General features: G+C 45.1%; 1 protein-coding gene across 3 annotated transcripts in view; it reads right to left on the reverse strand.

The window, feature by feature from the left end:
* SHTN1 (shootin 1) overlaps positions 1-27197 on the reverse strand; it is a 237435-nt gene that overhangs the window by 192064 nt on the left and 18174 nt on the right. For 2 of the 3 annotated variants that reach the window (XM_029610482.1, XM_029610483.1), the window contains exon 2: positions 17638-17690. In XM_029610482.1, coding sequence (XP_029466342.1) covers positions 17638-17690 — 53 coding nt within the window. The remainder of the gene's footprint in view (positions 1-17637; positions 17691-27197) is intronic. The other variant, XM_029610484.1, reaches the window with a different exon arrangement.

Consider the following 27197-nt stretch of genomic DNA (forward strand, 5'->3'; position numbering starts at 1 on the left):
CTGAAAAACCGTCCCGCCGGGCTGCCCGCTTACAGAGATCATTTTACATACGTAGATAGAGAAAGGGAAAAAACCATCACAAACTGCGACTTTTCACCCTTCTAAACCTGCTCACAATTACAGCTGCGTAGCATCTGAACCCACAGCTTCAGGGGAACCGGGGGCCTGTGGCCTTAAAATCAGCCATACTGGGTCTGTAGTGCTTCTGTCCCGGTCTTTATTCCTAGCTTTTCTCTCTCCTTTTTTATCTTATTCCATTTCTGTTTCTTACATTTTTACCATCTTCTGTGCTACGAAAAGGAGTTTTATCTTTAATTGTAGACGCACCACCATTTAAAAAAAAAAAAAAAGAAATATTTCCATGCGCTAGGTCATGCTTGAGGTACTCAAAGACCAAGGTAATACTTTAAATTGCGTTTGATCAGGTATCTGAGGCCCTGCTGAGACCCTCATGCACTGAGGCTGGTGCTGCACACTATCAGGCCGATGCCACATCGTGTGCCGAGCCTAGCACACAGGCTATCGAGCTCTTGGACGCGCGAGGCTAATACCCGATGCAATAAGGGGGATCAGCGCATCCAAAACGCGGCGTAGCTAATAGCGCTCATCACGTGTAAATGCCATGTAGAGGAAGCTATTAGCTATTACCCCCCCCCCCCCCCCCCGATGCAAAATAAATCACCATCTGCCCAATGCGCTGGCGTTAAGTCTTTACGCACTCCGAGCCGTCTGAAAATCCCCCCGACAAAGCCACAAAACCCCCCCCCCAAATACTGATTTTCTGTGATTCCTCCTAAGGAACGATACTAAGCAGGAAGAACCACAGGAAGCAGCATGAAAAAAAAAAAAAGGGGGGGGGGTTTGCCAGCAGTCAGGTTAGGGAAATGGATGCCCATTAATTGAGCTCACAGCCACGGATTAGGAAAAACACAGAAGATCATTAACGGCCGAATTTTAAACCGGCCATGCGCGTAAAGATCGCAATTTACGTGCGTGGCCGGGCCCCGCGCGCGTTTTCAAAAGGGACCCGGCCACGCGAGGAACTGGCCATACGCGCAGAAGTGCCGGGCCCTGAGAAAGGGGTGGGCCGAGGGGCAGCGGGACGGAGGAAGCGCGCACCGGCAGCCGGCCAGCGCGCGTAAATTACTTCTGCTCCCGAGGAGCAGTAAGTAATAAAAAAAACGAGGCACAGTAGTTTAGGTTTAGGGGGTGGGGAGGAGAGGGGAAGGAAGGTTAGGCAGGGGGTTAGGGATGGCCCAGCTGCGTGCGACCAATGGATTTTATAACACACGTGTGCTGGCGCGAGCGTGTTATAACATCGGCGCGCCCATGTGTGCGCACCAGGAACCGCGCGCGCGTGTGTTTTAGAATCTTCTCCTAATTGAGCATCTGCCTTACTACCCGGCGCGCAGCCACTTCTCCTAGGCGCCTAATGCCATGGACGTGCTAGGGGCGCAAAATGTATCCCTAGTGCATCCTTTTTAGCACGACCCCTCATTTAAATAATGCACTGTGCGCGTTATCACGAGCACCCGTTTTACACAAGCCTGTGTGGTAGTTAAGCCTCATCAACCACTGTAATGCCCCATGTGTGGGCTTCACCATCCAAGCTTTCCCACAGGTTGCGGATAGTGCAAAAATGCAGCAGCCAGGCTGGCGACTGGCAGTGCAAGAGGAGCCAGCGCCACTCCCCTTTCATTGGCCACCCTGATTGCCAGTGTCCGGCCCTGCCCCCCCCCCACACCAAGCTTGGTTTCTCGCTCTCCCCCTTCCCTTGCTCGCTGCTGAGGAGGCTCTGTGCCTACCACAAGCGTTCACACATTCTTTTATTGCGCCCGAGACACCCAGCAGGGCCTCTGGGAGATGCACGGCCCATTCTGTGAGGAGGTGCATCCTTCAGTTACTCATAAATGCAAACCCTTGGCAGACATGTGCCCTCCTTGGCAACTCTAGAAGCACAGCTGAGGCCCTGCCACGAAGTCAAGCCAAACCTCAAACCGCCGCCAATGTGAAGCATGAATAAAACCAGCCTCGACACAAAATGCAATTGTTTTTCTCTTTCATTCCTCTGTGCTTTACCTTTGTTTCCAATCACTGGCATTTTAACTTTACCAAGTGCAAGTATTCAGATGTTAAAGAAAGCAGAACAAACTGCAGGACTGGCGCATGTAATTCGCCGATTAAAATGCCCTTACATTATGCTTTCCTGTGCCTCCTGCCGACAGTCTGTCATACAAATTTAGCTGCTAGCAATAACACAAGTTTCCCTAAATGGCTTAAGGATAATCCGTTCAGCAATTACCCGGGACTCGGCAGGGTGTGCACCACTGGGCCCCTTCCTGCACATTATTCAGATTGCAAATGTGTTAGACCTGCTCCCCGGCAATGCCCCGAGCCCCTGGGCACAGAGAGAAAGCTAGAAACCGTGCGTCTTGAATCCAAATTGGTTCACGCTGATCATGACATCATTGCGTGTACCTAACCCATCACAGTGGACGATGCAATCGTAAAACAATCCGACAACTTCTTACAGCAACGCTATTCATTGACCTAGAAAGAATATTTTCTGCTTGCCCTCTCTGCCGACACAAACTGAGACACTTTCAACAAAGTCTCTGTAACGTGAGAGAGACACCGGCCTGCCGTACGTAACACGGCAAGATCAGTGATCGTTCTTACACAACCCTGCTTCAGCACTTGTAGGTAAGGAAACCGTAAGACGAGGCTCCGTCAAGCCGCCCTTACTGACCCTCATCGTGTGCGTGCAACACACCTGCTTCTATGATCAAAAGCACCGAATATTGCTGGGTATAAGCACAGCTCATTGCCGCAACGTCCTCGTTGCTTTAGTACTCTTCAAAGATGCACGTCTGAGCCACTGTCGGCTTTCCCCCCATCACCCAGTTTAAAAGCTACCCTATCTCCTTTTTAAAGGTTACTGCCAGCAGCCTGGTTAAGGTGAAGCCCATCCCCCCCTTCCCCAGAAGGTTCCCCGGTTCCTAACAAAATGTAAAAAAAAACAAACTCTCTTCCTTGCCCCATCCACGCATTGAGACTCCGGAGGTTCTGCAGTTCAGTTTCCTACCTAAAAGCCTGAATTTAGCATCCAGAATCTACATTGGTACCCACATGCACTAAAGACAGCCGGCTCCTTCCCAGCGCTCTCCAAAATCTAATCCAGGTGGCAAGTGAGGCAGGCAGGCGAGTTACCAAGCGATCCTCACCCCCAGCCGCCACCCAGGTATCCACATTTCTATGCATAAAGGTTTGCATTAAAGGAGCAGCAGCACAAGAGGGTGCAGATCTGTGCTCGTACTGCTGAGGGTGAAAACATGAAAGGCATACTGCCAGTGTCAGTTACCCAATTACTGACGCAAACCCCGGGGGCCAAAACTGCCCCTGGGTTCACCAGGTTGCAGGTAGCTTGATTATCTGCCCCAAAATACCCAACTCCTCCGACAGAGGTCAGGATTCATTCTCCTACCCCAAAACCCACATCTCCTGCCCCCTTCCCCCATCTCTTAGCTCCTTCACCTGTTTATTTATTTATTATTTAAATGAGTTTTATATTCCGCTTTTCTTACAATCAGGTACCGTAGTTATTTCTCTGTCCCCCAGAGGCCTCACAATCTGAGCTGGGGATCTCGGCTTTAAATTTCCCTCGTGGCACGTCTATTCCCAAGGTGCCTTTGCACCTGCAGCATGAGGGGAGCCAGGCGGGGAGTCTTCGTCCCCGGAGCAGCAGCACTCCACCCTCAGGCCGCATAGAGAAAGGGAGGCCAGGAGCAGGCTGTATCTGAGCTGCAGAAGGCCACCTCAGGTGTGTGTGTGTGGCACGGGGGGTGGAGACCATGGAGACTTCTCTATTGTCCTGGGGCACTGTGTAAGGAACAGTGGTGGAGAAACCGGAGCCCTACGGCAGAGCCGGGTACGCCCAAGGATCTCAGCCTGTGCGGCTCCCACCACCAGTTTTGTCAGAGCTTGCCCCAGCTGTTCACTGCTGCACCAGCCACTGAGCAGGAAAAGCACAGAAGCAGGAGAGCAGCCAGGGTGCACACGCACACCATAGCATGCACAAGAAAAGGAAAAAATACTCTGCTGTTTTCAGAGAAGGCTGTGCACAGACTTGTACAGTGCATTTGCACACAAGTGCATTTCTGCATACAGCGCCCACAAAAAAATCAGAGGGAATTGGAGAGAAGCAGAAATGGTTCTTACTGCCTCTCCCAGGATGTTACTGCCCTAAGCAGAGGCCCAGTCCGCCTGCGAAAAAAAAAAAAAAGTCCATGTATGGAGCAAATTCCATTCCACAGGTAACTTACAACCATGGATTTAGTGCAACTTTTCCCTTTGAAAATCAGGTGTAGATACCACTGGCCTGTGCACCAGTAAATAAATGAGGCAGGGTGACACAGTCGTTTCACCTGGCAAGACTCTGAGGCAGTAAAAGTGACCCCAAAACTTTCCTGCCGCGGCTATTTCACCCTGCATGAAGATCCATGGTGCTGGCGGCATGAAGCGGTGACGTGTTGGCGGGGTTCCCACTCCCCACCAGCGACAGAAGATAAGGCCCTGCACTGCCGTCGGCATTTCCCGCACAGGCCGCAGCCCGATGGAGAAGAGTTCCAAAATGTGTATGTGTGAGATGGTGGCTGTGTGTGTATGTGTGTGTGTATGAGAGGGTGCATGTATATAAGAGGGTGCGTGTGAGTGTGTATAAGAAGGTTTGTGTATTAGAGGGTGCGTGGGTGTATGAGAGGGTGCATGTATATAAGAGGGTGTGTATAAGAAGGTTTGCGTATTAGAGGGTGCGTGGGTGTATGAGAGGGTGCATGGGTGTATGAGAGGGTGCATGTATATAAGAGGGGGTGTGAGCGTGTATAAGAAGGTTTGTGTATTAGAGGGTGCGTGGGTGTATGAGAGGGTGCATGTATATAAGAGGGTGCGTGTGAGTGTGTATAAGAAGGTTTGCGTATTAGAGGATGCGTGGGTGTATGAGAGGGTGCATGTATATAAGAGGGTGCGTGTGAGTGTGTATAAGAAGGTTTGCGTATTAGAGGATGCGTGGGTGTATGAGAGGGTGCATGTATATAAGAGGGTGCGTGTGAGTGTGTATAAGAAGGTTTATGTATTAGAGGGTGCATGTGAGTGTGTATAAGAAGGTTTGCGTATTAGAGGGTGCCTGGGTGTATGAGAGGGTGCATGTATATAAGAGGGTGCGTGTGAGTGTGTATAAGAATGTTTGCGTATTAGAGGGTGCGTGGGTGTATGAGAGGGTGCATGTATATAAGAAGGTGAGTGTGAGTGTGTATAAGAAGGTTTGCGTATTAGAGGGTACGTGTATGTATGAGAGGGTGCATGTATATAAGAGGGTGCGTGTGAGTGTGTATAAGAAGGTTTGCGTATTAGAGGGTGCGTGGCTGTATGAGAGGGTGCATGTATATAAGAGGGTGCGTGTGAGTGTGTATAAGAAGGTTTGTGTATTAGAGGATGCGTGGATGTATGAGAGGGTGCATGTATATAAGAGGGTGTGTGTGAGTGTGTATAAGAAGGTTTGTGTATTAGAGGGTGCGTGGGTGTATGAGAGAGTGCATGTATATAAGAGGGTGCGTGTGAGTGCGTATAAGAAGGTTTGTGTATTAGAGGGTGCGTGGGTGTATGAGAGGGGGTGTGTGAGTGTGTATAAGAAGGTTTGTGTATTAGAGGGTGCGTGGGTGTATGAGAGGGTGCATGTATATAAGAGGGTGTGTGTGAGTGTGTATAAGAAGGTTTGTGTATTAGAGGGTGCATGTATATAAGAGGGTGTGTGTGAGTGTGTATAAGAAGGTTTGTGTATTAGAGGGTGCATGGGTGTATGAGAGGGTGTCTGAGTAAGATAGGGTGCATGTATATAAGAGGGTGCGTGTGAGTGTGTATAAGAAGGTTTGTGTATGAGAGGGTGTCTGAGTAAGATAGGGTGCATGTATATAAGAGGGTGCGTGTGAGTGTGTATAAGAAGGTTTGTGTATTAGAGGGTGCGTGGGTGTATGAGAGGGTGAGTGTGAGTGTGTATAAGAAGGTTTGTGTATTAGAGGGTGTCTGAGTAAGATAGGGTGCATGTATATAAGAGGGTGCGCGTGAGTGTGTATAAGAAGGTTTGTATATTAGAGGGTGCGTGGGTGTATGAGAGGGTGTGTGGTTTTTTTTTTCGGGGGCCCCAATTTTCGGGTTAGTGCGCACTAACCTGGCAGAGTTAGTGCGCACTAACGGGGAGTTAGCGCGCACTAACTCGAAAATGAATTTTTTCCAAAATTTCGGAAAAAATTAAAATCGTTTTTCGGATCTCCCGAACTATTCCGAATTACGTAATTTCATTGAAATTGCCTAATTTGGAAAAAATGATTGCACATCCCTAATTTGCATAAGAATTGGATTGCAAAGGAAGTGGTATAGAGGTTTCTGCTCTTTGCTTAGTATTTACAATCATTACCTGTCCTCGTTGTATTTCTTTTTTTTTTTTTTTTACTGCAGCGACGACCAACACTGATCCTCGAGACCCATAGCCAGGTCTGGCTTTGAGGGTGTGCACGAGACAGTGGAGGCGATACATGGGAATCCCTCTCATGCATATTCACGGTCTATATCATGATAACCTGACTGGACCCTCTCTCTCAGGGTATTATTTATTATGTCTTAGATTTTTAAATGAAGTACTTCCGTTAAAGATATTTTATCTTTTACGAAAGTACTTATTTTAAATGCACTAAAAAGAAAAAAAATGAGAACGTAAGAACATGCCATGCTGGGACAGACCAAGGATCCATCAGGCCCAGCATCCTGTTTCCAACAGTGGCCAATCCAGGCCATAAGTACCTGGCAAATACCCAAACATTAAAGAGATCCCAAGGTACTAATGCCAGCAATAAGCAGTGGCTATTCCCTATTGATTAATAGCAGTGTATGGACTTCTCCAAACCTTGTTTAACCCCATCTACACTAAGTGGCCTAATCAATGCCACTGATGATTATAAATGTAAGCAAAGGAGGAAAGCTGCTTACCTCTTACTATTTTACACTGAAATCGTCGGCTCAGTGTGCTGCGGCAGTCAAAAAAGCAAACAGAATGTTGGGAATTATTAGGAAGGGAATGGTGAATAAAACGGAAAATGTCATAATGCCTCTGTATCGCTCCATGGTGAGACCGCACCTTGAATACTGTGTACAATTCTGGTCGCCGCATCTCAAAAAAGATATAGATGCAATGGAGAAGGTACAGAGAAGGGCTACCAAAATGATAAAGGGGATGGAAAAGCTTCCCTATGAGGAAAGGCTGAAGAGGTTAGGGCTGTTCAGCTTGGAGAAGAGACAGCTGAGGGGGGATATGATAGAGGTCTTTAAAATCATGAGAGGTCTAGAACGGGTAGATGTGAATCGGTTATTTACTCTTTCGGATAGTAGAAAGACTAGGGGGCACTCCATGAAGTTAGCATGGGGCACATTTAAAACTAATCGGAGAAAGTTCTTTTTTTACTCAACGCACAATTAAACTCTGGAATTTGTTGCCAGAGAATGTGGTTCGTGCAGTTAGTATAGCTGTGTTTAAAAAAGGATTGGATAAGTTCTTGGAGGAGAAGTCCATTACCTGCTATTAAGTTCACTTAGAGAATAGCCACTGCCATTAGCAATGGTTACATGGAATGGACTTAGTTTTTGGGTACTTGCCAGGTTCTTATGGCCTGGATTGGCCACTGTTGGAAACAGGATGCTGGGCTTGATGGACCCTTGGTCTGACCCAGTATGGCATTTTCTTATGTTCTTATCCAATTGCCTCTTAGAAATAACTTGGTGGATACTGCTCATTGTAATAAAAATATCAGACTGTAAGGAGAATTCTTTATATTTTGGATACTTGAGTGTATCCACCTAGGTCATGTCCTTGGTATCTTATGTCACACTCTCTACTCAGTGCAACAATAAAAAGAAATAGTCTTTAAAAAAAACAAAAAAAAAACTTTAAAAAATTTACTTTTTAACTCAGGCTAATTTCTTTGTGAATCTCAGCCAAGCAAGAAGCATTTTATTCAGTTTCTGTGTTACTCCAGTTTTTGCCAGCTCAAGCTTAAGAGCAAGAGGTTTAAAAAGTCTGGGAAGGGAACAACAGTACCACAACAGAAAAAAAGAGAAAACATTCCTGGCATGTACAAGCTTTTGAAAAAAAATTACATTTTTCTTTACTAAGTTATTTTTTTCCTGCTGCACGTTTCAATACTTAACTGGATGGGGTTTTTCCAGTCACTGCTTCTGATGTTTTTCAGGATTTTCACACAATCAGAAAGCATGGCAAACCACTTGAACCAATCAGGTGCCCCCTCACCAAAAACAAAAAAACTTTTAGCAGGATTTATCATGCAACTTCATCCACCGCAGTCCCTGCCAAGACTCAGGCCTGCTCCTGGGAGAGACGAGGCTCTGCTCTACGGCCTCCCGTAGATTTTAAACGAACAAACAGAGAGCATGTTTTTGAGAGCGAACAAATCCTTCCAGTCCTCGCACAGAATGGCCACACGGAAACAGCGAGTGTGTGTGTGTGAGAGTGAGTGTGTGTGTGTGAGAGTGAGTGTGTGTGTGTGAGAGTGTGTGTGAGAGAGTGTGTGAGTGTTCCATGCATTATGCAAGATGCCCTTCAGCGACCTGTCACAAATGAAGACATATACAGTTTCCCCGAAACTCTCCTATTCCCTTTCATGTACCCGCTGAACAGGCCAAGGACAGCACTGCCAAACAAACACAAAAAACCCCGAATCCCGGCAAACAAATGGCACATCCTCATTTCACCTAAAGGCACGGTCATCCAGCATTGCATGGACTGTCTGAAGTGCCAAGGCGTTTTCAGGCTGGAGAGATCTGACGTCCATGGCAGAGCCTGCACACTGCACAGGCGCTCTCATCTGATCTGTCTCTCCCGAGCAAGCCCCACAACATCACAGAGGAAGGTGAGGGATAAGACCCCAACAGCAAGAGCATGTGTAATTCTGCTCTTAATGATCCTGAAGTCTAAAACCACAGCAAAAGGAAAAAGAAAAAGAAAAAAACCCAGGAAAACGCTGTACTAACAGTAGTGCTCTCTCCCCAGGAAGGGGACGTGATCAAGCCCATTATTTCTTTTAATGCTAAAACTATAAAAAAAAAAATATTGTCCCTGTGCTTTACTGTCGGAAAATAAATAAAGGCGTTTTAACACCTACATGGATAATGAAAGCAGCAGCACTATATGGCAGTTAAAAAATAAAAAATGTCTGCGATTCCCCTTATCCCCTTTCTTCTCATTTTGCCTTCGAGGCTGGGAAGCTAGAAGCGGGTAAGTTTCTGCAAGCTGCTCCTGCCTCAGGAGACTGCCCTACACCGGTGCCGCACACGATGCGCGAAGGCACCGCAAACAGCCGAGGAGGAGAGGTTACCGGTGACCTTACCGGCCATCGGTGATACAGCCTGCCCATTTAGTTTGCTGCGTGGCCAACGCCGCTCCCGTTGCGTTGACCTGGCGCGGATCTCGCAAGCCAGTCAGAAATGTATTAGGTTATTTCTATATGTCTCCTGTCACAGCAGCCACTGAATTCGGCTGACAAAAGCGCCTTATAACATGAGAGAATCTGGCAGAATTTCCCTACCTGAACTCCAAGCAAAAAATCAACAAGCTCACTTGACTAAAACAATCGACACAGTGTTATCGGGTAGGAGCTACAATGAAGTCTGCATTGCCCTGTAATACAGGAGAAAAGAAAGAAAGGGATTATCTAGTTCACTGTTTTGTTTTGTTTTTTAGAACTCAATGCCAGAATTACCTGACGCCCAATATTCAGCTCCTGGGCCTATGGAAACCTGAGTCAGAAGGCTTGATTTGATTCATGTTCTACCTTTCAGGTGCCGCAAAGCGGATTACATTCGGGTACTGAATGTCCCTGGGCCCCAGACAGCTCACAATCTGAGATTGTACCCGAGGTAGTGGAGGGTGAAGTGACTTGACCAAGGTCACTAGGGGCAGCAGTGGGATTTGAGCTCTGGCTTCCCTGGGTCCGTAGCCCGTCACCCTAACCACTAGGCTACTCTTCCGCTCCAGGCTTCGATTCGTGAAATTTATGTATCAAATTTCCCAAATCCAATAATCCGGCTAGACTAGAGATGCAGTAATAAAGTAAATCGTAGACAATAGATCATTTCAGATGTCACAAAGCTTGGGGACCGGGAACACAGAGTGCCAGGGTGGAGGAGGCCCACCTGGATGGTTAATAACTCTGCCACAATATTCCATGAGCTGTCAAGTCCGCTTGTAGAGCATCAACCAAATCTGCAGCAACATGGCAAGAGAATGGCAAAAAATGACCAAATTAACCCAGCCAGTCTACTCAGTTATTCCTGTCTGCACTGCTAGGGATATATCCCAACTGCCAGCTGTAGAAACAGGACTGCTCATAAGATGCGTCACCTCTCTTTTACTCACTGGTACTCTGCCATTCCGGGTAGATAAAGACATAAGATCCCATACTTAATCCAACGCCCTACCCTACCCCCCCCAAAGAGTCTTACCCAGAAGCTCTGCCACAATCTAAGCCCCCACTGTATTACTGGATGAGGAGAGGCTGAAGGATCTGAATATGTACCCCCTGGAGGAGAGGGGGTGCAGGGGAGATAAGATGCAGACCTAAAGATACCTGAAAGGTTCAAATGATGCACGGACCTCAAACCTTTTCCGTTGGAAAGAAATCAGTAGAACTAAGGGCCACGAAATGAAACTCCAGGAAGGACGACTCAGAACCAACACCAGGGAACATTTCTCCATGGCTTTCCGGAAGGGGGGGGGGGGGTGAAGATGAAAACGGTAAAGGAGTTACAGCCTGCTACACTATGGCTTGCAATATCGCTAGCTTATGCTTTCTTTTACTATCAGTCTGCTTAATTCTATCTCAGGCGCAAGGCCATAGCCCCAAGTCAAGCCCACAACTTCCCACTACCAAGAATCCTCCATACTTATCCCAGGCTCTTTTTTTTTTTAATTCTGTTGCCATTTTTTGCCTCTACTTCCTCCCCCAGGAGTGCATACCAGGCATCCATGACCCTCTCCGAGAAGAAATACTTTCTGACTCTATCCTCAGCCTCTTTTTTTACGTTTACATATTTTAATCCAAAATTGAGCAGATACAAAGAGTGTACAATGCACTATTGTTCCAAAACCATGAAAGCATAAGAAATTTTGCAAGACTGTATATTTTTTTCCCAAATCTTTCCCTTCTACTCCCTTCCCACTGCCAGCCAGCAATACATAAAAATAAGGACTGTTTCAAACACTATAAACGTGTCGCATGCTACATTAGTCATTTAACCAATTTTAAAGATCTTTGCTAACCACACTTCTAGCTCTCTGGAGCAATGACTGAAGGACACCTCCCTAAGTATCCCAGAAACCTTTTTTTTTTTTTTTTTTTAAATTCTTGAAGGAACAGAGTTAACTAATTACTGAAAATCATTTCTAGAGAGTTCATTAAACAGGTAACCTTAATTACAAATTCATCGCTTCCCTTAGGATCTTTCCCATCTTCATTGAAAACAGCATCAGTTCGCCCAATATTGAAGAAACAAAAATGTAGATCCTACTGATTTCCAAAATTATCGTCCAACTTCATCACTTCCTTTCTTATCTAAAATAATGAAGCATCTGTTCTTAAGCAGCTTGCACAATTCCATGATGAACAAGCAGTGTTGAAACCCGAATTGGTATTGTTCTGTCAGTATCACAACACAGAAACTTTGTTATTACCAAGGGCTTCGATTCTGGTCCTTCCTATATCATTATTCTTCTTGATATTAGTTCAGTTTTCGATGCATTGAATCATGACATACTCCTTAATCATCTCGCTGAAGCTGGTATCTTAGGAGCCGTAATATCGTGGTTCAGATCCTATCTGACAGGAAACTCTTATTATTTGCTGTGTTCTATCTATCACAACAGGTGATCCCCAGGGCTCAGCCCATTCGGCCACTTTCTTCAACATTTACAAAGCGCCCCTCTGTCATCTTCCAGCTACATTAGGGTTATCTTATCATATCTATGCCGACGATATCCAGTTCTTTTTCCCCAATCTCAGCTTCATGGACAATAACATCTCGATTTACTTCATTATGACTTTCTTCTATCAGAGCTTGGTTCATCCATAACAGACTGTCATTGAACCTTAACAAAACTGAGATCGTAGTATTAGGTCGTTCAACTTCCTATCCAATTCCAGCTTCTGTCACTTCCAATACTGTTTGCTACCTTGGTGTTCAATTAGACTCGACATTATCTATGCAATCTAATATAACAACTGTTGCAAAGTCCTTATTTTATAAACTATACCTACTTCGTCACTTAAAACCATTGTTAGATTCAAACTAATTTAGAACAGTATTACAATCTTTAATCCTAACCTCCCTCGATTACTATAATGTACTATACAGAGGTATTCCATATAAATCTATCAAACCTCTCCAGTTAATTCACAGTGCAGCAGCGAGATTACTTACCAATATCCAGGAATATGAACATATTGGCTCAGCTTTGCAAACCCTACATTAGTTACCGATTTAATTTAGGATGAGAGAGAGAGAGGGAGACTGGCATCTACATGGGCGAAAGCTTTTTCATTGGCCGGGCCCACACTCTGGAATACCCTCGCGCAGAACATATGACTTCTCATAAATAAAAAAGATTTTAAAACAGCTTTAAAAACATTTTTTCACAATTGCCTTTCCCTCAACTCCACCCTAATTCTATATCAATGATGCAGCAGTCTTATATCATCATGAGACCCCAGTTTGGTGAGCTCTCGCCCCACTAAATATAAAGAAAACAAACGACTCCTTTGTGTTTACTTGAATCATTATGCGATCCTTGTTTTAAGAACATAAGAACATGCCATACTGGGTCAGACCAAGGGTCCATCAAGCCCAGCATCCTGTTCCCAACAGTGGCCAATCCAGGCCACAAGAACCTGGCAAGTACCTAAACATTAAATAAAATCCCATGCTACTGATAACAGTATTAGAAGTGGCTATTCTCTAAGTCAACTTGATTAATAGCAGGTAACGCCTTCCTTCCACCTTTATTAATGCGTGGAATACATTTGGACTGCGCTTCTAAGATTGTATTTTTAAACAAATGTCCATGCCTGTTGAACACACAACCTTTGCAGCTGCACCTTTCAGTTTTTTTCTAACTATTTTCATCATTTTATCAAAGTTTCACTTTTGAAAATTTAGTTTTCCAGCTGTAGATTTACTTATTGTCCTCCTTCCAGTTATTAGTTTAAATTGGATCATGTTATGATCACTATTGCCAAGTGGCCCCACCATCGTTACCTCTCTCACCAAATCCTGCATTCTACTAAGAATTAAATCTAAAATAGCTCCCTTTCTTGTTGGTTCCTGAACCAACTGCTCCATGAAGCAATCGTTTATTCTATCCAGGATCTTTATGTCTGTAGCATGTCCTGATTTTACATTTATCCAGTCAATATTGGGGTAATTGAAATCTCCCATTATTATTGCACTGCCAAATTGGTTAACTTCCCTGATTTTTCTTAGCATTTCATCATCTGTCTGATATTTTTGGCCAGGTGGATGGTAGTATATTCCTATCACTATACTTTTACCCAACACACATGGAATTTCTACCCTTATAGATTCTACTGAGCATTTAGTCTCTTGTACGATCTTTATCCTGTTGGACTCTATACCCTCCCAGACATAAAGTGCCACACCCCCACCAAGTTGATCCTCCCTATCATTGCGATATAATTTGTACCCTGATATAGCGCTGTCCCATTGGTTATCCTCCTTCCACCAAGTCTCTGTAATGCCAATTATGTCAATCTCATCATTTGCTGCTATACACGCTAACTCTCCCACCTTATTCTTAGACTTCTGGCATTGGCATACAGACATTTCAAAGTGTGCTTTTTGTTTGTTTTAACAACCTGCTTTTCAGTTGTTAGGGATAATTCGGAAATCATTAGCTTTGGTGATTTTTTACATATAGGCATATGGACTATGTTTGCTTTTGATGGAACCTCTCTGTTGGGATGCCCTAACTCTCCTGTTTCATTAGTATCCTTCAAGGATACTTTTCTCCGAACCATGCACTGCTGAGTGACTGTCGGCTTTCCCCCTTGTTCTAGTTTAAAAGCTGCTCTATCTCCATTTTAAAAGTTGGTGCCAGCAGTTATTTGCAAGTTTTAAGTCTTATTTTAATTGGATTGTGTATGGGTGTATTGCTAACCCGCCCCGAACTTTGGAAGGCGCAGGCTAAAAATAATTTAAAATAAATAAATTAAATAATGGGTTTCTCCTGAACAAAGACGACGCAATGCGCAAAGCTGGAGGGCTCTGCAGTTCTCCGGTTCTGAAGAACAGATTTTTTTGGCCAAAAAGTAAAGAAAAGGAAAAAAAAAAAAAAAAGAGGTCTTTATCCTGAGCTTTCCACAAGTGTCTTTGGTACTTAACCTTGTCAATTCTCCAAACAGTGGTAACTGAAGTCCTGCGATGTTTCTGCCATAGTTCAACACCTTACCCCAAAAACTCCCAATACATTTACAAGCCCAAAGCAGATTATCTACAGCACCCGTTTCCTCTGTGCCAGAGATTGTTGTACAAAATGCTGACTTGCGATAAACAGTGTCCTATTAAGAATTTATATTACTATCTAATTTGAAACAGTTTGGGCACTGTTTTACACATTTGGAAGTTTAAAAATGGTTTCCATTTTGCCAAGAAACTCCTCTCTCCCCCCCCCCCCCCCCATTAATTGGTGAAGAGTACGGCGGGTCGGATCTTGTATGTTAAACATCTCAGGTCAAGGTCCCTCATATTCAGCTTCCAAATCTTTTTGATTTAAGGAGTGCATGTAGCGTCTTAGATGCAAGTATGCAAAAAAAAAAAAATGTTTGCTATTTAGATCAAACTCTTGTTCCAGTTTTCGGAGCACAATTGAGAAATAAGCTGATGGCCTTTAACCCTCCAGTCTGAAAAACGTTGTGCACTAATCTCCTGGTAGAAACTCCCCATTACCACTAGTGGGCAAATAAGGAGATAGCTTATAATTTAATCGCAGGAATATACAAGGCCACTCCCAGGTTTTCAGTGCGGGCGTTAAGAGAATGATCACTCTGAGATACAATTTGGAGGGAAGGGCATGCAGAAAGATATCATAAAGCAAATGGGGTCTCACTAATGCAGCTTCCACAGCTAATGGGGTATAATAGGTGGTGTCCAACCACCAATTTTAGCACATTCTTGCCTTTGAAAGAGATTTGCTTCTTGTGTCATCACCCACAGACAGTCTGTGCCGGGGTAAGCAACTCCGGTCCAGGAATGCCACAAACAGATCTGGTTTTCATGATATGCACAACGAGTATATATATATATATATATATATATATGAAGTATATCTGCATACAAATGAAGCTCAGTGCACGCAAACTTACCCCATGCATATTTTCCTGAAAAACCAGAGCCGACTGTGGCACTCTAGGACCGGAGCTGTCCACCCCTGGTTTATGCAAAATGTCAAGTCCTCTTCTCATGTTTGGACTGAGGAGCCGGCCCCTGATCTGTGCAGTGATCGCCTACTCTCGTTATTTTATTATCTTAATATACAGATGGTCCCTCAAAACATGATTTTTCATTGTGCTTGGAACACTGAACCAGGTCTCCTCCGACTTTCTACACTTTAGAGTAAAGTGTCAAGCTTTCTTTCTCCAGCCTGACTTGCTGAAGTCCATATACCATTTTAATAGCACTCCTGTGTGTGTTCTTTTGTCCTCTCTCTCAGATGACATGCCCGAGAAGACAACTACACCAAACTGAGGAGCTACAAAGATCTGCACAGATTGCACAGGATGCCTTAGAAAGCAAACACATTTAACAGCAGCTGCTTTAATTATCCTGCGTGACATATATTCATTCACATATTATAGAGCATGCCTCAAGATTTAAAAAAAAACCCAAAAACAAAATAATGGAGCATAGCAATTTGATCCCAACGCTGCAGCTGGCAGATTTTCCTTCCCTTTTTTTTTTTTTTTTTTCCCTTGCAGGGCTAAAACCGATTCAAGATAAATCCTTGAGGAAACAGGCGAGGTCATTTATTGCAGCTTTTCACAGAGTACCGCTAAGACACCAGAAAACCGATAATGGAAACAATTTATAAACAGTGGTGTGACCTCATTCTTAAGAAAGCCGCTTTCTGTACAAATTACAGCAACCAGACAAGAGAAATTGCATGGGTGTAAGAAGGTGTGGAGCCGACCTCTTCCTCGGCAGAAAAATCGCTGTCATTCTCTTGCTCAGTTGTAGCTCGTCTTCACGGCTCTAAGCAGCAGCCCCTTAACGCTGGCTCTGCCTTTGGCATAGATTACTCGCCTTATGGGAAAGCTTCTCATGAACGGGGCGCCAATGTTAAAAGATCTAACGTGTGTGCACCAGCCGGCGCTCCTCTCCTCTGTGAGCCTGTTATGCTCTAGAGGTGATGTTAGAGAGTTGTTTTATATTATTGGTTTACGTTGCATGGAGTGGACTCTGTACGCTTCTGCGCAGGAGGAAATATATTAAAATTTCAGAAAAAGGAGGACTCATGCCTTTTCTGATGTGAGGGCCAGAACTGAGAACAGTACCCCAAATGTGGATGGACTAGTCCCTCATATATGAGTAAAAACAAAACAAACAAAAAATAATGCTCACACTCACACTCACTCACTTTGGCACCAACGTAAATACAATTTCTTGTGATGCATTCTAGTCTCTGTTTGGTTATTTTCAGCCATTTCCATTCAATCTATTTCTTGGTGAGTTTGCTTGAAAATAATTGCACCGAGATTCTTCCACTGGTAGCAAAGACCTAGAGCTATCCTTTCGTTCACAGACTATCCCGGTCCCAACAAATGCATCAACGTTGAGTCTTCTCGGCCATCTTTCAGGCCATTTATTCAGCTAGTCTGTCTTGCAGAATGAACCATTAGCTCTCTCTGCTACCTCTTCACAACACCTATTACTTTCATATCGCCAATAAACTTTGCTACAGAGTTCTCTGTAACTTCCTCTGGGTGACCGATACATAGGGTGCATTCAAAATCAAATCACTGACCCTTACTGGAACATCAAAATGATACCTGGGTGGCATGAATAGACGAAGAATGATGTCAGGGAAGGTGACTCCTAAAAAAAAAATGGACTATGGCCTAAGTTACAGGCTGTATGTCTTTTTTTTTATTCCAAAAACTGTAAAGTTATAAGACATAAAATACATTAGGAGAAAAAAAAAGAATAAGACAAAAAGAGAAATCAACAGAACCAAGAAAGTGAAAGCTGGTATTCTGAGCCAGTAAATCGTTACTGCTGCTTGAACGGCCTTGCGAACACAGCCACAGTACTATTGTCCCTGCAAACCATGTTTGATGCACAGGCAGATGGGATATTGTATGCATGTCAAATGAGATGCTGATACTTGCCTCTGCAGGGCTGGCCAAGTAAAACGCCTACACAGAATCCACGCTCGTGGACCCCAGTGGCAAGGGAGATACCTGATCCCTGAATACCATACACAGGAATAGCGCTCGTGTTTGAACTTACTTGGTCTTTTGTTTTCATATTTTCTGCTCTCAGCTCTTCAAATTCGCCAACTGCTATAAAAGAAGCATTTGAGAGATTATTAGTGCCATTTGGGTTGCGCTTGACAACATCCCTAGAGTAACAAAGCAATAGATCAAAATATAATCTCCCCCATGACCCCTTCCTAAAAGCTAATTCAGCTACATAAATAACTGCTCTACTTTGGTTGCGTAGAGCTGCTAAACGGGTTCCCTGGCTGGACCCAACCAGCAGAATCTATAGTCCGATCGTGCACCAAGCACCAACACCAGAACCATTTTTTCTTACTCAGGAGGCCCATATTCAAAAATTTGCCAAGCGGGCAAGTTATCCAGATAAGTGTAGTGCTGAAAATCCAAGTAAAATTATCTGGGTAAGCTCAGACCCGCTATTCACACGGACACGCTTGTCTGCACAAATTTACCCAGATAGCATTCAACATTTATTTTTATTTAGCTCAAGCAAGTTAACTACGGTACCTAAATGTATTTCCCTATCCTAGGAATTCACAATCTAAAAGGTCTTCTCCCATTCTGCGTCGATGGGAAAAATGCTTAGTGAATGAGACCTTCAGTTTGATCCTGAGGCAATGGAGGGTCAAGTGATCTGCCCAAGGTCACAAGGAGGGTCAGTGGAATTTGAATCCTGGCTTCCCTGGTTCTCAGCCTGCTGCTCCTCCGCTATGGCACCATCCAGCAATGCCTTTCTTTGGACCCAGATAAAAGATTGATTGGTAGAGGCTGCTGTACATGAAACGTCACCGTCACACGAGTCCCTTGCTAACAGGCGAACAAGAAGATGCCACATCCGCAAGACGCGCATGTCTCTCCAGAACCAACAGCAGCCACTGGGATCTCTGCATCACATTGTTCTTTAGAGATTTACATGGCGTTTTCAACATTAGTAGCTGGAAACAATTTTCAATTTTAACATGAATTGTCGATTTACATAATTCCACACAAGATAACATTGTTTTAAATAAACAAATGATCAAGCAGGCATAAAGCAACAGCAGACACTTCTTGAAAACAAGGAAGTGTTTGTCTTTTAACCCAGATTTGTCTGCGATACTGTTGGCTACGTCAAGAGATCTTCATACACTGAGAAGGTATAACCCACAGTCACTGGAGTGGCAGGTGCAATCATCATTAATATATAAAACTTTAAAGTTTATTTGCCCATATATTATAACAGACCCACTGCGAATTGTAGCACCTTTAATAAATTTGCGTAAACTCTGTTACAGTCACCAGTGTAAGAGCAGCTATCATTACATTAACAACAGATATTTTGGATGTGCCATCCAATTTCTACTATCTTTAACATTTTTCCTTTTTTAGGTAAACTAATTGAGGAAGCAGTGAATATTATGCTTTTGTATTTTCTGGATAAAGGCAATCATTATCATCCCTTCCCATCTGGATTCAGATAGGGTTACAGGACCGAGACCAACCAGTTAGCCCTGTCCGACAACTTAAGACTGGAACTGGATAAGGGAAACAACTGTTTGCTGATCTTGTTAAATCTATGTTGGTATCTGACACTATTGACCTTGACATTTAGAAAAACTGGACAAACTGTAGTTATGAGGGGGCTGTTTCTCCTCTGTTTTTCCAATGCAGAGAACCCCACTGGGTCTCCACTAGTTGGAATATACCATCTGAGAAGGTAGAATAGAATTATCTTTAACTGGTGCATAGCTCCCCCATGTGGACTGCTGTAATGAGAATATCCTGGCTTTATAAAAACCAGGGACACTGTAGGGAGATATCTCATGTTTTACCACTGAATTACCAAATATGAATCCTAGTAGCCAAGAAACGCCCAGGCCAGTGTACTGACAGGCCCCAAAAGCTCTGTCCCAGCTCAGTGGAAAAAGAAGAACCTTTGTCCTGATACACTGAAAGTTACTTTATCAAGATGTTCCTCTTTAAATAAAAAAAGCAGACAGAAGGTCAGTACAACCTAAGCTCATAAGTAGGTGTCAGGGACCAGCCAGAGGTCAGAAAGTCTTCCAAGGGTGGGGGTAAGGGGAGGGCAGTCAGAGACGGAGAAAATCTCTGGCACACAGTTCTCCCCCCCAAAGAAATGGGGAGAGGGAAAAGACCTGCAATGCGGCAAATACCCTCCACCCACCCCATGGTTATGCATGAGCTTATGCATATTTATCAGCTGGAAAGTATAAGACGGGGGGGGGGGGGGCAAATAAGGAAGAGGTGGCAGCGAGACCCAAAAAAGCAAAGGACCCCCTGGGGAAACGAACCCTGAGGGGGAAATGCTGAGGAAAACCCTGAAACCAGAGAAGGGACCCTTGAAAGAAAAGAAAGGGGAGCCCTAAGCAGACCAACACCCCCTGCTATCAAGGAGGGGAAAAGACTAGGTGTGGCCAAGAGACCAGGCCAGGAGACCAGAGAGAGGAGACATCCTGCTCAGGTACGGAGAATGACGCAGAGTCTGAAGCTGTGAGGGGCGAGAGCAAGCCCAGATAACCCGGCAAGTACTAGAGCCAGAAATCTCCTCCCAGGACCACCTGCCCACTCTGCCAGTACCAAGCCTCTCCCCTGCCCACATTCTCCAGACCTCCAGCCAGCGTCTGCTTCACAGGTGACCAGAGGTATAGCCTGAAGCTGGGACGAGGGGTAAGTAAGTTAGCCATAAGTATTAATATATTAAGCAGGCTAAGGTTTATGGCATATTTGATACCACCCATGGTACAGAACTTTCTTTAGGGAAAACTGGTGCTTAGTGGCCAGGATGTTAGAGACAGGAATTGTTGCTGTTTTCTAAGTTCTATAATCCTGCCAAATCTGACAAATAAAAGTCTGTTTCTGAGAAAAATACATGTTGTCTTTTCTGACGTAGGATCGTGAAGTAAGGTGGAAGGGCAATTGGAAGTGTCCTGTAGCAGAGAGGGCCCTGCACTCCTAAACTTGCTTACAACACTATTTTGTACTGTGGACTTTTGAGATGACCTCTGAATAGGCAGGACAGATTTTTCCCTGCTCCTGGTTTTGTTTTTATTATTTGGAGGGGAGTACCCTCGGGTATTAAGAAATAAGGTCTGGGTTAGATGGAAGAAAGGGTAACATCTTCTCTTTTTGAGAAACTATTTGTACTTCTTTTTGAACTTTGCATTGGAGGAAGTTTTATCCATCTTTCCTTCATCTTCTTTTGCCTTTGGAAGCCTGGATTTTTATGTTTGATCCAGCAACTAAATACCCCAAAGGCCTAGTAGAGGCCATGAAGAAAGTAGTCTTTCAGGAGTCTCTCACTTTGAGAGTTCCAAGAAGCCTTCAAAGGTGAATCAGAGGAAGCGATTTACCTGCATTCCCGAAAGGAGGCGAGAAATGTGAGGACTGGAGAACTGTGAAACCAATCTAATTTTTTCCATCTCATTTTTACCTGCCCCTGCTAGGATGCATTCTGTGCCTTTCATACAAGGTGCTCGTTCATGCAAATGGTCTTCAATTATTCCGGAGGATGCAGATCAACTATCAGCCATTCGGAATTTAAGCAGTTGCCTGTCAGCTATTAAAGAGATAGTTGGAAAGGAATAATGCTGCAATTAAATGTAAACAAAACCAAAGTCCTATGGATAGGCAGAGATGGGTCTAAAAGCAGATTGGATAAATTATTGATCAACAGCAGCTCCCAGTCAGCACAAATGTTAGGAGTTTAAGAGGTGTATTTGATGGCAACTTGTCAACAGTTCCTTACATTCATGCTCTTTGCCCTTTAGGTTTTTCTACAACTGCTGTTGATCTCGCAGGCCCCGCCATTTTTGGACCTTGATCAGCTAAGAAAAGCAGTTCTTGCGTGAGCTCTCATATGACTGCACTACCGAAAAAAAGCATCCTTACAGGGTCTTCCAAAGAAATATTCTCATCGTTTATAGCTGCTGCAAAACGGAGCTGCACGCATCATCTCAGGTGTCAGTTACAAAGGAAGAATGAATCCAGGACCGGTCAAGTCTTTGGCTTCTGATCACCTTCCATATTCAGCTTAAGATCCTCAGCTTGGCTTTTTCAAGGCTACACAGGGAGGTTTATTGAAAGAACGAGCTGAAGGAACCTTGGGCAAGAGGGGTAGAGGGACAGGGATGGAGGAGGAGAAAGGCACAGAGGGAAGAGAGGATGAGGGATGGTGAGAAGGAGGGAGGATTGGGAATGAGGAGAGGGAAAGCAAATGAGAGAATGAGGGCTAGGGAGGGGAGAAGTGGAGCGAGAGAGGGTCTGGGATTAGTGGTGGTGAGGGAAGAAAGTGGAAGGTAGGAGGACAGAGAAGGAAGAGAGTCGGGAATGGTGGGGCCTGGATTTAGAGGGAGTTACACTCCCCTGGCTCTGGTCCTGCTCCTCCTTGCACTCCCCCATCCTCTCCTTATTCATGGGCTCCCCTCCTGGATCCCCCCCCCCCCCTTCCCACTCCCAGCTACTCTCTCACTCACTACTCAGATTGCTATTATGTGCCCTTAGTCCTTATTTACCTCACATGCCCCCAGCTTCTCCTCAGCTGCTCTGTCACCCCCAGTCATTGTGATCCCCGCTCTCATATACCCCCAAGTGCCAACGCACCTCCCCAGCCCCTCCCCTCCCCGGCTCACCTTCCTCTTTTACCTTTGGATTTCTTTTCCTCCTTCCCTGTATCATCTCCCTGGCACCTTTTCCCCCCCTTCCTCCCTCCAAAGTGCTCTCTACCCCCATCCCAGCCGCCTCCCTGTGTTGTCTACCCCTCTTCCCATTTCCTTACAACAGCAGCTCATCAGCGAAGGGAACCGCGAGCATCGCTGGGCAGACCCTCCTTTCCCACAACAACAGGTGGCCTGCCCTCCCTTCTCCTACAGAGCAAGCAGGAAATTCTCAGGGGAGAGAGGGAGAAGAGGATTGCCGGCCCTCCCTTCCTTCTGCAGTGAAGAGAGAGGTCTAGTGGGGAAGGTGGAGGGCGGCAGAGGATTAGCTGCGAGAGGAGTTAACCTCTTAGGAGCTCGACTCCCTGCCGCTGGAGCGATGGTGTCAGAATGGGGATGGGGTCTCACGGGTCCCTCTTGTCCTGCCCACCCCCACTCCTGAGCTGATGGCCGTCTGCAGGTGGTGAGGAAAGCAGGGGCAGCTCTTTTGAAGGCATGGAAGGAGGGAGGCAAAGATTCGGGTCTAGGAGTGCGGGCGCAACAGGCCTGTCCCTTTAAGGTACCGGGGCTCATGGGCCCAGCTGATTCGGTTGGCGTTACGAGGTGGGGGGGGGGGGGGGGAAGGAGGCAGCGATGCTTCCGCCTCTTCTGACGCCGAGCTCAGACCACAGGGGCCCCCGCAGCGCCGCACGGTTCAAACCGGAAATAAAACGAAGCTCGGCGGCAGAGGAAGATAGGAAATGCCAGTGCCGGGTCAGAACAAGATCCATCAGCCTCCTGGCTGGGCCCCGCAACCTAGCGTCACGCGCGGTTCCAACTGCAAAGTTCTGCGCTCAACGGCAGAAGAGAAGGCCGGCCCCGAGCACCGCTGAGCCCCACCTACGGCCGCGGGCTGAATCAGTGCTGGAGAGCAGCAGGGGTGAGAGAGAGAGAGAGAGCGCGCGTCGCGCCTGCCAAATCTACCACGAGTGACCCGGCCGCTCCGCAGCGCAGATTCGGTTCTGTAGCCCTGGCCCTGACCGTGGCATCTCGGGAGTCTGGGAACCCCGATTAGGATGTTTATTACGTGTCTCGTTCCTTGCTTGGAGCATTTTGGAGAACAGGCGAGTGCAAATATAAAATTTAAACAGGTTTGGGTTTTTTTTCTTTGTTTGAGTATCAAAGTCTCAGGGTCGTAGCTGCTGAAGGCCAAAATGTGGAATCCTCAGAAGCAAGCCAAGCGATCCCGGCACAGCGCAGCACTCGCAGTAAATTATTTCATCCGTCCCAGGCTTTGGTTCCATAAGAATGTGCGAGGAAGTTTAAGGCTAGGGAATTAGAATGTTGGAAAAAACCTGCACCATCCTGGGAGAGCCTGGTTCTCTCTCTTACTGGCATAATAGGACTTTCTTCAGAAAGCAAGCATTGGGAAGGGTATTAGGCACCCTAGGCAAACCTTGCAGCCTGGCGCCCCCTCCCCATACACAATTTTATGCATTTAACACATATTTTACATGAAGAATGACCTTCTGAGGCAAAAATAATATACACGTTGTTGTGATAGTTGCATGCACTGTTGTGATGCCAACAAGAAAACTTTGCATCTTGGAATTCATATGGCATCACAGCTATTGTAACATCTTTCGTGTGGGCATGGTCCTCCCGTATCTACACAGTACTATCTGCCAACACTCAAAAACAGTCACAACCCTACCTTATGAAAGGGAATACCACAAATATTACACCAGAATCTAAAACACCAATACACCTCCTATCAGGAAAACAGAACAGGCCAAGCTACTACAGATCCCTACAGAGAAACCACATGCTAAAAGAATGCTTCATCTCAGCGTTTGCATGCAGAACACAAACCCTCACCAAATACAGAATAAAGCCACATAAAGTGTAAATAGAAATGTGCAGACAAAAACTGAACTGTAAAACGCATCACGCCAGACTCTATACAGTGCAACAATGGAAAAACTAAAATGTCACCATTCCTCGTGAAACAAATCAATAAAATCAAGATATATAAATCATGAATCATAATAGTAAAATCATAGTAATAAAATAATTTCAAAACAGCTGATGAATAGAACATCCAATAATTAAAGACTCGTGCAAATTTTGAAAGCTTTCCCAAATACCAATAAAATATTTCAAAACACAAACACCATCATATAATTAAAATAAGGATAAAAAAAATCTCCCACACTCATACCTGGGAACTTTTGATTTTCAGTCTGAGCTTGTCATGGATGAATGGGAGGCGGCAGTGGCTGTGATACAAAGACTTTCTCCTCTCTCTCACATCACCACACGCTCCAACACAAGCATACTCCCTTACTCACACATATTCACACACATACTCACTCTCCCCCACATGCTTTCACATACACTTGCTCTCACTCCCCTACATGCACACACATTCTCCCCCCCCCATGCTGTCTCACACACAAATGCTCTCTCTCCCCCACACACTCACTCTTCCTCACATGCTCTCTCTCACAAACACACTCTTTTTTCCCCCCACATGCTCTCTCCCCCCATATGCACATGCACTCACACATGTACTCTTTTCTTTTACCCTCCCTCCTAGCTGTAAGGCAGCTTTCTTCTTGGACTTCCACAGCATCAGGAGGCCTCCACTCTCTTCCTCGTTCAGTAGATATGCTACCTCTCTCCTGCCGCGCGGCCCGGCCGATCGCTGCCTCTCTCCTGCCGCGTGGCCCGGGTGATGCTGCAATTGACCCTCTCAGTCTTTTCTTCCAGCTACGATGATTGGGCATTCTTCTTCCTGTCCACGTGGGCCCACAACACATTTCCTCTTCCAGTTCGAGGGCTTGAAGAAGGAGGTCCTGCAGCTGCCACCAGTGTCGGGAATCGGGACAAAGTTTTTTCACAATTCTGAGCAGCTCTGATGGAAGCAGTAGGTGGCTGCTGGGTCGCCCCCAAACCTGTGGCACCCTAGGCGATCACCTAGTGCTTCCACCGGCCCTGCCTGTAAACCTTCTCTAACTTACAAAGATGGGGGGGCGAGGAAGGTGTAACCTTAGACTGGATAAATTAACCAATTAACCCTGCCTCATAAGTAGACAGAGGTAGCCACCTATACATTCTTAGAACCTGATTTTCCAAACAAGCTCGCCCAAAGCTGAGTGCAAGAAAAAGATTAACAGCAGATAAAGACCACAGTGGTCCATCCAATCTGACCAGCAAGGTGTTTAGGGCTTTAACTACTGCTTCAGGCGGGTTACTCTTTTTTTTTTTAATTAGCAATTTCATTTCTAACAAAGATTAGTGAACACACTCCAAGAAATGTAGTCCATATATCACATAGCACAAGCCAAAAAACAAGCAGGAAATAAGCACGGATAGTGATATTCATAGACAGCTTCAATCAATAATCAAGGAGTGAGGACAACAAACCTAGGAGATTAAAAAATTAATTAAAAATTGCCTTGAAAAAAAAAAAAACCAACAGAATCTAGATGTGAAAATAAACTGGATTAATATAAACAGCAGCTTCTAGACACTTCCGTCGGTCTTAGGAGTTGAACTGGTTGTACTTTTAGCCTTGAGAAAATAAAATCTTAACTGACCTGGTTCAAAGAATGCACAACTTACATCGGCAAACTTAATTAAACATTTACAAGAGTACTGAGGGAAGGAAGATGCTCCAAAAGCCCTAACCTGCTGGCGCCTTGCCAGAAAGAGCTTTCTCCTTTGTCACATCCACATGGATCCATATTCTTTGCCCCACAAACATTTTTTTTTTTGACAATGGTGAAAGTAAAAGGCGCGTAACCATACTATAATCCTGCTGGAACACAAAAGACGCCACGCAAGCCGCCCGCTGGTTCTCATTTAAAGTAGACTGCTCCAACCACCTACGTAAATCTCAAAACATCCATTCCCTTAGCCGCTATTCTTTGATCCATCCCTCTCAGGACACATTTTCTGCATCATCAGAAAAGGACAGCACTTCCTTCCAAGCTCTCTCTCTCTCTCCATGTGGGCTGCCTGTCTCAGAGATGGCACTCCCACAGAGCTCTGGCACTACTCTCTCAGGGCTCACAGTAGGAGAAATCGCCTCCAGGTTTCCAGTTGCACAGATAACATAACCCCCCACGAAAGGAGAGCTTGAGTTTCCGACTGATTAACTCCTCCTCTCCCCTTCCTTTTTTCCAGCATAATGAGAATTAGAAAGTAAAAAACAGACCAGGAAACTAGTAGCAAGAGACACTTCCTGCAGATTCACACCACCATCTTGGCTCCTCCCCTAAAGTATGCAGGTTACTATAAGGGTAAGAAAGTACCATACAAGCCATAAAAGCAGGTGCTGGCCAGATCTCCACCTCCCAAATTTCATTCATTACTTCTTGTTGTGCACAGAGGACCTGCCCTGGCCATAGAAGAACAAGAGAGAATTGCCCCTTCCCTACCACCAGCATCAGTGAACTTCAAACTTTAAGTAATAACACAGGTAGAAAGAGCAAGTTTACTTGCCATAAATAATATTTTCCGTAGATAGCAGGATGAATTAGACATGATCTGTAGGCGGTGTCATCAGGCGACATTGAAGGGAATTGTTTCTCAAAGCTGGTAGACGTTTTGACTCTACCAAGCACGTGCAAGAATTCCCGTGCAGGCGTTGCTTCATATAGTCTTCTCAGTCTATACCCAAGCTAGTAGAAGTATAGGCTATTCTCCAGAGAAGAGGGAGGGTAGCTCATGTCTAATTCATCCTATCTAGGGAATGCATCATTTATGGTATGCAAAATTACTCTTTTCCGTCGATAAGCAGGACTGAATTAGACATGATCTGGCGGGAGTCCCAAGCTGAGAGTTGCAACCATGAGTATTTTCCTATCTCTGCACTCTTATTTTTTTGAAACCTGGACTCCAAAGTGGAGAGCAGACTACTTTTGAAGGACAT

This window comes from Rhinatrema bivittatum, chromosome 7, assembly GCF_901001135.1.
Source record: "Rhinatrema bivittatum chromosome 7, aRhiBiv1.1, whole genome shotgun sequence".
NCBI lineage: Eukaryota > Metazoa > Chordata > Amphibia > Gymnophiona > Rhinatrematidae > Rhinatrema > Rhinatrema bivittatum.